The sequence below is a fragment of the Pongo pygmaeus genome, chromosome 12, assembly GCF_028885625.2.
Source record: "Pongo pygmaeus isolate AG05252 chromosome 12, NHGRI_mPonPyg2-v2.0_pri, whole genome shotgun sequence".
NCBI lineage: Eukaryota > Metazoa > Chordata > Mammalia > Primates > Hominidae > Pongo > Pongo pygmaeus.
The window spans coordinates 26482328-26494334 of record NC_072385.2 but is presented as its reverse complement, the minus strand read 5'-3'; the positions used below and the strand labels follow the sequence as shown (position 1 = coordinate 26494334).

Here is a 12007-nt window from a genome sequence, read left to right as displayed (position 1 = left end):
AAGGGTTATCGTCCTTGCAGAGAAAGAGAATGGGCATCAGATGGAATTGGTGCTAATCTTACCTCCACCATTTATTCAGTTTTCTCCTCTAATAAGATGATGATAACAATCCCTAGCTTGTGTCTAGCTTACTAAATACAGTCAGCCCTTCGTATCTGTGGGTTCCCAGCCAACCACAGGCTGAAAATATTTGAAGAACAAAAAAGCTGGACGCAGTGGTTCACACCTGTAATCCCAGCACTTTTGGAGGCTGAGGCAGGAGGATCACCTGAGCCTGGGAAGTTGAGGCTGCAGTGAGCTGTGATTGTGCCACTGCACTCCAGCCTGGGAGGACAGAGCAAGACCCTTCATCAGAAAAATAAAAAATAAAAAAGGGTGATTGCATCTGTGCTGAACATATATTGGCTTTCTTTCTTGTTCTATTCCCTAAACAATACAGTAAACAACAATTTACATAGTATTTACATTGTATTAGGCATTTTATAAGCAATTTAGATATTAAAGGAAGATGTGCATGGGTTATATGCAAATGCTGCACTATTTTTTTATAAGGGACTTCAGCATCTCTGGATTTTGGTATCCACGGGGGTCCTGGAACCAATACCCCTCGGATACCAAGGGACCACTGTAGAGCGTTTGCTCCATGCCACACACTGTTCCAAGCCTCTTCAAATATTAATCGTTCAACCGTCCCATCCATCATCCTTAAGAGGTAGACATTATCTTTGTCACCTAATGAAGGAAATGGGCACAGACAGGTTAAGTAGCTTGGCAGGTCTCACAGCTGTTGAGCAGAGGCGTGTATTAAGCCGGGATTTGAACGCCCTCCCTCTGGCTGCGGAACCTGTGCCATCCTGCAGGAAACGAACCCATCCCGGGACCTGGCGCGCCAGGAGGACTCCGCAGGATGCGCGGCGTGTGCGTGGAACCTGGTATTCTGCAAGCCTGGACTTCTGAGCTTGGCGCGCGGCTGCAGGGATTCGCCGGGACTCGCGCCAGGGACCGCGCCCGGGATCCTGCAGGGGTGGGAAGGAGGCGCGGGCTGCTTGCTTCCGCCGCAGGGGGGCGCTGCCGGGCTCCCCGGCACTAGCGCTACTGGCGGCCCCGGCGGCCGGGCGTGCCGCCTGCAAGATGTCCGTGCGCCGCGGCCGGCGGCCGGCGCGGCCGGGGACCCGCCTCTCCTGGCTGCTGTGCCGCAGCGCCCTGCTGTCCCCGGCCGCGGGCTACCTGATCGTGAGCTCCGTGTCCTGGGTCGTCACCAACGAGGTGGACGAGGAGCTGGACAGCGCCTCCAGTGAGGAGGCTATGCCCGCGCTGCTGGAGGATTCGGGCAGCATCTGGCAGCAAAGCTTCCCCGCCTCGGCTCATAAGGAGGACGCGCACCTGCGGCCCCGGGCGGGCGCCGCCCGCGCCAGGCCGCCCCCCGCGCCGCCCGGGATGTTCTCCTACCGGCGCGAGGGCGGCCAGGCGGCCGGTGCCCCCCGGGCTCTAGACTGCGCGCCGCCACCGCCCGCTCCCTGGCCCACGCCAGCGTCTGGGGCTGCCTGGCCACCGTGTCCGCCCACGAGAAGGTAAGCGCCCGGCGGGGAGCGCGAGGGTGCCTGGCATTCAGGCGGCGGCGGGGCGACGAGGACTGGGACGTGCTCGCGACCGCTCGGGACTGGGATCCGGGTCCACCAGACGTGCCCGGTGCGCTGGACGGGACCCTGGGCACTGTACATAATGGAAGGCGATGGTGCCTCCGTGAGCCTGGCGAAGTCGGGGCAGGGTCGGAGAGGGACATGAATAACCAGGCTTCCTGCCAGGTAGGGTTGAGTACCGAATCCCCACCTTGAGGTGGCCAGGCAGAGAGACGGACACCTAACCAGCGTCTGACCGAGACCTGGACCAAAGCAGCCACAGAGCCTTTGGAATCGCAGAGTAGGCGAGGACAGCCCTTCCCAGCGCAGGGCACAAACCCATAGACCTGAACTCCCCATCACCTTCTGACCTGGAGCTGAAGCGGGGATGGGGAGAGAGACAGCACCAGGGCTTCGATGGAAATCTGCATTTAAGAAAATGGAGTTCAAGATTTTTTCTGGAAAGGAGGCTCATTATGCAAAGTGTGTAAATGCTGGAATGAGCTATTCGCTGCACTTTTAATTGTTCAGTTCGCAAATGCTTTACTCACCTGTTAGACATGATTCCACCTAGAATGACATGGATAAGTAATGCAGATGTAACTTCCACGCCTCCAGAAGGCTTTTGGGGTTTTAAAGAGAGATGAAAGAGCTACAGGGCAGTAATGTGAACTCCTCTTTACTTCCTACAAAAAAAGAAATAATCTTTTATAGAAGGCATAGGACATTGGCCAGGTTCTTGCCCCAGCTCTGGGTCTCACCAAGAATGTAGATAAATTGAAAGGAAAAATTTTAAACCATGAGGTTGTTCCTTTCTTATTTAAATATGGTCGTTCCCTTGTTTCGTCAGCCATAGGCTTTGGGCCTGGGCAGGATCTGTAGCCCACAGCCTTTGAGTTCTTGACCTATCCTCTGAGATTTTTAGGGTTCAAAGTAGAAAGATTTGGTCCCCTGCTTCCAGTCCTATCTGGTACCCACTCCCTAATCTTTTCTGGCTAACCATTGTGCTTCCCAGTAATTATGTTTACCATTTTCTCACATAGGGATTAACAACATAGGCTCTGGACTCAGAGTGCCTAGGTTTAAATCTTGACTCCACCACCTCCTTAGTAGTTATTCAGTCTCTTTGTGCCTCAGTTTCTTCATTTGTAACTAACACCTATCTCAGAAGCCATGGGAAGGATTAAGGGATGTGATAGGAAGCACTCACTGACTCTTGGATATCATTATTTATGGTTGTTACTTGGTGTCTCTGCTGCATTTTGTTTATCGCTGCTGGTTCCGTGACTGTCCATCAGTGTGCCTTGTGCTTGTTCTGTAGATTTTATTTCACAGTCTCTTGGTTTTGGTGGGTGGCACACTGCCCTGAGAGGACGGGGACATGAGAAAGATTCTGAGCCCTTTAGTTGTCTCTAGTGCTACATCATGATTGTCATCATTGCTGTAAACCAAAAAGTATCTGAGACAAGTCTTATTCAATTTAGAACGTGTATTTTGCCAAAGTTAATGACACACCCATGACACAGCCTCAGGAGGTCCTGACAACATGCGCCCCGGGGTGGTCGGGGTACACCTTGCTTTTATACATTTCAGGGAGACATGAGACATCAATCAATATATGTAAGATGTACATTGGTTCGGTCCAGTAAGGCAGAACAATTCGAAGTAGGGGGTTTCCAGGCCAGAAGTAGATGAGAGACAAAAGGTTGCATTCTTTTGAGTCCTTGATCAGCCTTCCAATGAATACACAATTGTGTCTGGCTCAGTGAACCTACATTTTTACATGAACAATAGGGTAGAGGAAGCAATCAGTTATGCATTTGTCTCAGGTGAGCCTCAAAGGATGACTTTGAGTTGTGTCTGTCCTTTTTCCATAAGGAGTTTTCTTGTGGGCAAATGATGAGGGAGGGATGTAGGTTGTTATCTTTGTAGCTATCTTATTTAGCAATAAAACAGGAGGCAAATTTGCCTGACGTAGTTTCCAGCTTTATTCTGTTTCTGTCTTTTGCTTTCCTCCCCCCCTGCAACTTTTGGGCATGTATTTGTAGTCATCAGAGATTGAAATTCAAGTGTTTGTCCTATGTAGAATTGGTCCTTTTGCATAACTGCTAAAATTATGAAAATTAAATGAATACACCCCATACTTAATACAATTTTGTGGTCATGTACTTGACTTACTCTGTAGACTCACTCACTCACTTCATTTTTTAAACACCATATGGTATACATTTCTTTCATTTTTTTAAAAAATGGATTCAAAGGGAAGAATTCTAATCTCTTAATAGACCCTGGAAAACATTTTAAAGAATTTTTGTCTGATTAACTGTAGCTTTTAAATTCCTGATTTTTGGTTTCCTTGCCACATCATTTAATTGATAAATTATAAGTGTTGTTTGATATTTTTTAAAATGCATATATTCTAAGTTATGTATTAAATTATTTCAACATGGCCAGGCATGGTGGCTCACGCCTATATTCCCAGCACTTTAGGAAGCCAGAGTGGAAGGATTGCCTGAGCCCAGGATTTTGAGACCAGCCTGGACAACATGCCTAGACCCCATCCGTCAAAAAAAAGAAACAAATTAGCCAGGCGTGGTGGCCCATACCTATAGTCCCAGCTACTCAGGAGGCTGAGGCTGCTGCAGTGAGCCATGACTGCCACTGCACTCCAGCTTGGGCAACAGAGTGAGACTCTGTCTCAAAAAACAAAAAATCTTTCAGCATGTTTCATATCTAAGCAAAGTCCATCCGGTTTACATAAGACATCTTCTTCTGTGATGTTCAAATATGCATTCATACAATACCCATATACTACTGTTTATGAATTCATTTCCTCAGTGTCTTCAAACTCTTTTTTTATTCCTGATTTTTATGAGAAGTATTTCAATCTTTGAAATTCTCTTGAATTACTAGCATGATTGTTCCAGTTTTCCCTCATAGTTACCATCGTGTTTGGAGCTCTAAAAATATTTTGTTTCAGTTTACATGTTTCCTTCTATAAAGAGGAATTAAATGTAAATGTAAGATTAAAACAATGAAGCTGGGCATGGTGGCTCACGCCTGTGATCCCAGCACTTTGAGATGCCAAGGCAGCAGATCACTTGAGATCAGCCTGGGCAACATGGTGAAACCCCGTCTCTACTAAAAATACAAAAAAATTAGCCAGGCATGGTGGCGGGTGCCTGTAATCCCAGCTACTCATGAGACCAAGACAGGAGAATTGCTTGAACCTGAGAGGCAGAGGTTGCAGTGAGCCGAGATCGTGCCACTGCATTCCACCCTGGGTGACAGAGTGAGACTCTGTCTCAAAAAAAAAATAATATAAAAAAGATTAAAACTGGAAAGCTTGCTAAGGTAGTCTGTCTGAAAACAGGAATAATTTTTTTTCTTTTATCAAAAAAATGGCAGTTTTAATAGCTTTTGCTCTAAGATGACCTTGGGAGAAAAGCCGTAAAATAATTCCCAGTGTGGTGTTTTAAAATAGAAGATTTTTCGTTTTAAATATGTGTTTAGGAATTTCCTGTGTTACTAACATTGTCCTTTAAAATGATCTTGAAGCAAAGTCTAGTTTAATACAATGTTTAAATGCAGTAAAAATATCAGCAGATTTTATAATTTTTGTCATAGATAGCAATATACCACTAGATTTATTTCACAAATGCTACCTGAATATAATTTCACAGACAATGAACAAGTTACCAAGTTGTATATTTACTCAATTCAAAATTAAACACTGTGGATTTCAACAGTAATAAGCTCCTGTGGTTACCTGTTGGAAATGCATTACAGATGGTCAGGAGGCTCTCTGAAAAGTTGTCTTCTCCAGGACCATTTTAAAAATAAATTAATAATGTGTATTGCTCTAGCTTTTCAAAAGAATAGTTGAGTTCTTCAAATAGCTACAGCTTACAATACAACCACAGGTGATCTGGTTACATTTATGTTAAGAGTGATTAAAAACTTTCTTCCAACCTTTCTGTCAGATAACCAAAATAACCCCTTATAATTTAAAATTAATTAAACCTCATGGCTACCTAGTTTAAAGTACTAAGATCATGTTGCCTCCAATAAAGAAATCATTCACATTATAAAAATATGATTCTTTCCTTTAGATAAATTTATCTTTGAGGTATTCTAAAATGTGATTACCATCCTAGACAATACGGCAGGACCCTGTCTCTACAAAAAAAATTTTTAAGTTAGCCAGGCATAGTAGTATGCACCTGTGTCCCAGCTGTTCAGGAGGCTGAGGTGGGAAGGATGGCTTGAGTCCAGGAGTTAGAGGCTGCAGCGAGCTGTGATCACCACTGCACTCCAGCCTGGGTGACAGTCGAGGCTCTGTTTCCAAAAAAAAAAAAAAAAAGTGATTGACTGTATTTAAGTAAATTATATTTACATTAGATTTCCTATTTACTTAGTACTGAATGAAATGTAATCTACAGTCTATGTTACACAGATGGATGTATAGAACAAATTTATAAGGACTTTTTTTTCAAATGATACTAAATTTTTATATATATATCACAATAAGAATTGAGGTTAGAATTATGGTTTTTTACTAACATGAATATAATATCATCACCTAGTGGCCTTCGTTTAGTTCGGTACAATTACTTCACATCATTTATATATCTTTGTTGAATATGTTTCCACTAATTCCTTTTTTTTTATAATTATTATCTTTAGGAATAAGTTTGTGGAGTTCGACATGAAGCCAGTCTGTAAGAAGTGCTATGAGAAATTTCCATTGGAGCTGAAGAAAAGACTTAAGAAACTAGCTGAGACCTTAGGAAGGAAATAAGTTCCTTTATTTTTTCTTTTCTATGCAAGATAAGAGATTACCAACATTACTTGTCTTGATCTACCCATATTTAAAGCTATATCTCAAAGCAGGTGAGAGAGAAGAGGACCTGTATGAATGGTTTTATGTCATTTTTTTAATTAAAAAAGAAAAATTCATATAATCGTGTTTAAAACACAGATGAAGTCAGTATTTGCCTTTGTTAACCCTTATCCATTTGTTGACATGTAGACTGTCTACAAAAAAAAAACCACGTGGTTAAATGTTAAATTTTAATTAAGGCCCCCCAAAATTACATATGACTTTTTAAAATGAAGGGAGCCACCTTTTACATGACTCAGGTGAAAAAACAGTATAAACATTAATTTACTTTGTATTCAAAAGAAAATTCCAACTGCTGTTGGGGAAGGACACAGAAAAGAAAAATAACCACCCAAGAAAAACAAAAACAAGAAAAACAAATCTTATACAATCTTTAGTATATTTATCAAACTAGTAGCTATAAAGTGAATATGCACATTGCTAAGACAGAAAACAAGTGTAATTCAGAACTACTTGATTCTTTTTTAGTTAAATGCAATAATTATTATGCTTAGTTTTATAACCTGCTCTCCTTGTGAATTCTTCCTTCAAATGATTACTTAACACAGTAGTAATAGCTAGCTAGTAGGATGTCTTTTAAATTTTTGTGCAAAAAAATTTCTACCAGGTATTTGGAAATATACTTTACAATATTGGAAAATGAAGTATTTTTAATGTATTACAGCAATTATGTTTCTAAGCTTAATGTTAAGCATGTAGTCTTAGAATAGGACATGAAATTAAGTTGTATGTAGCTTGGAATGTATTGCTTCAGAAAACTGAATGTGTATGTCGGTCATATTGCCTTTATAACCATGCTAATATCTATGCTTTATACATACTCAAACTTGCCTTGCCTTAAAAAAATACATACTACATACTTAAATCAGAAATTCTAGCCATCTCACAGAATACCAACTAAAACTAAGTGCATTGAGATCTGAGATTGGGAAACCCAGATTCATTTACCACAGCTGTAATTAAGTTTTTAGAAACTCTATTCTCCTCTTTTTGGGGAAATCCATTGAAGTTAATTTCTGTTATCTTATTAGAAGAAAATGATGTTGATATGTTTCAGATTTTCCATTTCAAATCTTATAATTAATTGGATTTATTTACTATAAGTAGGAGGTATAAATGACACTCTTAAATTGGAAGGAGGGGTGTTTTAGTGTCTGTTTTAGGTCAAAATTAGTGATTCTATTTTTATCAAAAGTTTTATCCTGAAGTTTCAGGACCACTCTTCCTTAATAAACTTGTTAATGGAAAGCAAGCTTTATGAACATTTAAAAATGTTGCTGCTGCTTTGTTACTTAAAAAGAAAGTTGCCAAGAGAGACTTCTTAGGGAAAATATTTTTTTTTCCAAAAATTGCTGAAATATTGTTTTCCCATTTTTAAAAGGTCTCAGGTTATTACCACTCTGCCATTAAATATTTGTATGCCTGCATTTTTAAAAATTCTGTGCATGTACTTTATAGAGTACATTCTATTTCTGTTTTCAGATACCCTACAACCAATTTTTTTAGTAATCTTTCAGAATAAAAATTATCATAAATGATTGAAAATAATCATCACATAGTTTAAGATTGTATGTGTTCAGTAGTTTAAAACAATCTTTGCATTTGACCGCAAGAATCAAAGTCCCTTCAGTGTGCCTTTGTCAGCTAATATGTGACCAGCAATGACAAACTTGGGAGTATTTATTAAATGTTATACTATGAATATAGGCAACATAGGACAGGGTTTGCAGTATAGAGTCTTGATGCTAAATTCTCATACACCTCTACATGAGAAATATGGAGGAGAAAAACAAGCATTTACATATATTCTTCATCACTTTGAAGATGCATGGCCTGAACTCAACTGCTTGTGTTTGTTTACATATCAGGCATAGCCAGGCATCTCCTGTAGCCAGAGGTTCCATTGCTGTCTTTGCTCAGTCCTCTTTTAAAATATGAATTAGTGGACAGGTGCGGTGGCTCACACCTGTAATCCCAGCACTTTGGGAGGTTGAGGCAGGTGGATCACGAGGTCAGGAGATCAAGATCATCCTGGCTAACACCAAAACCCCATCACTACTACAAAAAAATTAGCCGGGCGTGGTGGCGGGCACCTGTAGTCCCAGCTACTCAGGAGGCTGAGGCAGGAGAATGGCAGGAACCCGGGAGGCAGAGCTTGCAGTGAGCCAAGATTGCGCCACTGCACTCCAGCCTGGGCAACAGAGCAAGACTCCATCTCAAAAAAAATAAAAATAAAAAATAAAAATAAACTATGCATGAGTATTTTCTAGAAATTCAACTTGCTAAGCCTGTAATACTTAAGGGTAGTTTATCTAGATACAGTACTTTCTTCCCTGATAAGTAGTATCATTGGAGCCCTTAGGTATAGGAGAAGAGGAAGAAGTTTAAAAAGTGTACCTGGGCTGGGTGTGGTGGCTGACTCCTGTAATCCCAGCACTTTGGGAGGCTGAGAGGGGCAGATCATGAGGTCCGGAGATCGAGACTTTCCCGGCTAACACGGTGAAACCCCGTCTCTACTAAAAATACAAAAAAACATTAGGCAGGCGTGGTGGCGGGCACCTGTAGTCCCAGCTACTCGGGAGGCTGAGGCAGGAGAATGGCTTGAACCCAGGAGACGGATCTTGGCAGTGAGCCGAGATCGCGCCACTGCACTCCAGCCTGGGCGACAGAGCAAGACTCCGTCTCAAAAAAAAAAAAAAAAAACTGTTTAAGTGGATTAAAAGAGAAACTTGGTCTAGTTCATAATATTTTTAATAGGGCTTTCCCTGGCTGCTGGAAAACTTAGGCCAGTAAGCATCTCTTTGTTTAAAGTCCTACAAGACAATTGGAAATAATTCATTGTTCATGCCAAAATTCTAAGTACTGTTTTTCTTAGCAAGTGTAATATAATCGGGAAAAATGGGTACAAGTAAAACATTCTTTGGATCATACTCAAAGCCTTATTAGCACTGCACCTGAATAATAGGTCATTTTGCCTCACTCATTTGCCAAAGTAGCCATTTCTAAGTTAAGGAAGTTTTTAGGTAGGCTCATAGCCTTGTGTTTCATTTTAGATTGTAAGCTCAATGGCAGGGATACTATATCGATAATTATGTTTTCATACAGCAACCATCACAGTATATTCTTGGTGCTTAATAAATGTTAATAACTGTTAACGATAACCTGTTGTATATTGTTTAATTTGAATGGTATATATGTGAAATACATATGAAAATTGAAGTATTCATGAATATATAATAGAAACAAGTAAATGAATAAAATGACCTGGTTACTATAGATAAGCCAAATTTTGAACCATTTAGAACAATGGTGTAGTCTTCCCTCTATTCAATGTAAATGCTGGGTTTTTTTTTTTATTTTTCTTATTCTTAAGAAAGGAGATAACAGGCCAGGCACAGTGGCTCACACCTGTAATCCCAGCACTTTGGGAGGCCGAGGCCAGTGGATCACTTGAGGTCAGGAGTTTGAGACCAGCCTGGCCAACACAGTGAAACCTCATCTCTACTAAAGATACAAAAATTAGTAGGGCGTGGTGGTGTGCACCTGTAGTCCCAGCTACTTGGGAGGCTGAGGCAGTAGAATCACTTGAATCCAGGAGGCAGAGGTTTCAGTGAGCTGAGACTGTGCCATTGCACTCCAGCCTGGGTGACAGAGTAAGAAAGACTCCATCTCAAAAAAAAAAAAGAAAGGAGATATACAGCTTAATAAACAATTCAGCAAGCCCTGAGTCACTGTGCGCAGTGTGTTGGGAAGTCTGCATCCACCTTAAATGTAGAGAATCCTGGGGGCTCTGTCTGAGTCTTGCATTCCATTTCCTTCCCTGTGGAGGTGAGACAGGTCATCACATCTCCCTGTGGGAAGTGTTGGATGGGGTGAGCACAGAGCATGCTAGACCATAGTGGCAGGAGCCCAGGGAGGGGAGGAGAGGGGAGGCTTCCTAGAGGACCTGGATCTTGAGAGATGAACAGAAGTTGGCCAGGTGGGGAAGGAGGATAGGGAGTGGGCATCCCAGGCCACGGCAGAAGGACTGCTTGAGCCCAGGAGTTCCAAGACAAGCCTGGGCAACATAGCAAGACCCCAGTTCTACAAAAATTAAAAACTAGGCAGGTGTGGTGGTGAGACCCCGTCTCTACAAAAAATCAAAAAGTTAGGCATGGTGGCACATGCCTATGGTGACCAGCTACTCTGGAGGCTGAGGATGGCTTGAGCCCAGGTCAAGGCTGCAGTGAGCTATGATCGCACTGCTGCACTCCAGCCTGGGTGACAGCGAGACCCTGTCTGAAAAAAAAATTAAAAAAATCTACTTGGGAAATACTTATAATAGTAAAAGCAGGATCTAAAATACTATACATGATCATAAGTATGTGCAAAATGGCCTTTTGAAAAGATGGAGGGAATATATTGAAATGTTATGGAAATGGTTTTTAAATTTTTTGTTTGGAGCTTTTTTTTTTGTAGAGAAAGGGGACTCTTCAGATTGTGTTTTCAGCTTGCCAAAATTCTATAATAATAGGAAATGGTAACTTTATTTTTTGAACGTGCTCTGTTAAATCAAATGCATATGCTACAATATTGTTTTCATAATTTTTTGGCAAAATTTTCCCCACAGATGGAGCCATGCTGAGCTTTAGCTGCTTTTAAGCAGCTCCTGTCTTAATTATCACAAATTCTAACTTAGTAGAGTTAAAAGTAAAGCCTTCACTCTAATGAGCCAGTCACCCTGCCTGGTAAAATTTTAGATCTCAGAAGCCATTTACCCTTGCAATAAAAATTAGTGACATTCTGGCCAGGCGAGATGGCTCACACCTGTAATCCCAGCACTTTGGGAGGCCGAGGCAGGCAGATCACCTGAGGTCGGGAATTCGAGACTAGCCTGACCAATATGGAGAAACCCTGTTTCTACTAAAAATACAAAATTAGCCAGGCATGGTGGCACATGCCTGTAATCCCAGCTATTTGGGAGGTTGAGTCAGGAGAATCGCTTGAACCCGGGAGGCGGAGATTGCAGAGAGCCGAGATCGCACCATTGCGCTCCAGCCTGGGCAACAAGAGTGAAACTCTGTCTCAAAAAAAAAAAGAACAACTAGAGCAGTGGTCCCTAAGTGAAGCTTCCTCTGTATTTACAACCTCTCCTTATCACTTGCATCACCATCTGCCTCCTGTCAAATCATCGGGGGCATCAGATTCTTATAGGGGTACAAACCCTATTGTGAACTGTGCATGTGAGGGATCTAGGTTGGGTGCTCCTTATGAGAATCTGATGTCTGATGATCTGTCACTGTCTCCCATCACCCTCAGACGGGACCATCTAGTTGCGGGAAAACAAGCTCAGGACCCCCACAGATTCTACCTTATAGTGAGTTGTGTAATTATTATATATTACAATGTAATAATAGAAGTAAAGTACACAATAAAGGTAATATGCTTGAATCATCCTGAAACCATCTCCACCACCACCAACTGTGGAAAAATTGCTTTCCATGAA

General features: G+C 41.9%; 1 protein-coding gene across 1 annotated transcript; it reads left to right on the top strand.

The window, feature by feature from the left end:
• The first annotated feature begins 1019 nt into the window (after window positions 1–1019).
• Window positions 1020–9683, top strand: LOC129030506 (protein CREG2-like). The gene is made up of 2 exons (XM_063649126.1): window positions 1020–1571; window positions 6306–9683. The coding sequence occupies exons 1-2, from the start codon at window positions 1132–1134 to the stop codon at window positions 6418–6420; spliced, it is 555 nt and encodes a 184-aa protein (XP_063505196.1). The 5' UTR covers window positions 1020–1131; the 3' UTR covers window positions 6421–9683.
• The last annotated feature ends 2324 nt before the right edge of the window (window positions 9684–12007 follow it).

Coding starts and splice junctions, on each gene's coding strand:
- LOC129030506 (XM_063649126.1), top strand. CDS start 1,132: ATGTCCGTGCGCCGCGGCCGGCGGCCGGCGCGGCCGGGGACCCGCCTC. Junction 1,572..6,305: donor CCGTGTCCGCCCACGAGAAG/GTAAGCGCCCGG, acceptor TATTATCTTTAG/GAATAAGTTTGTGGAGTTCG.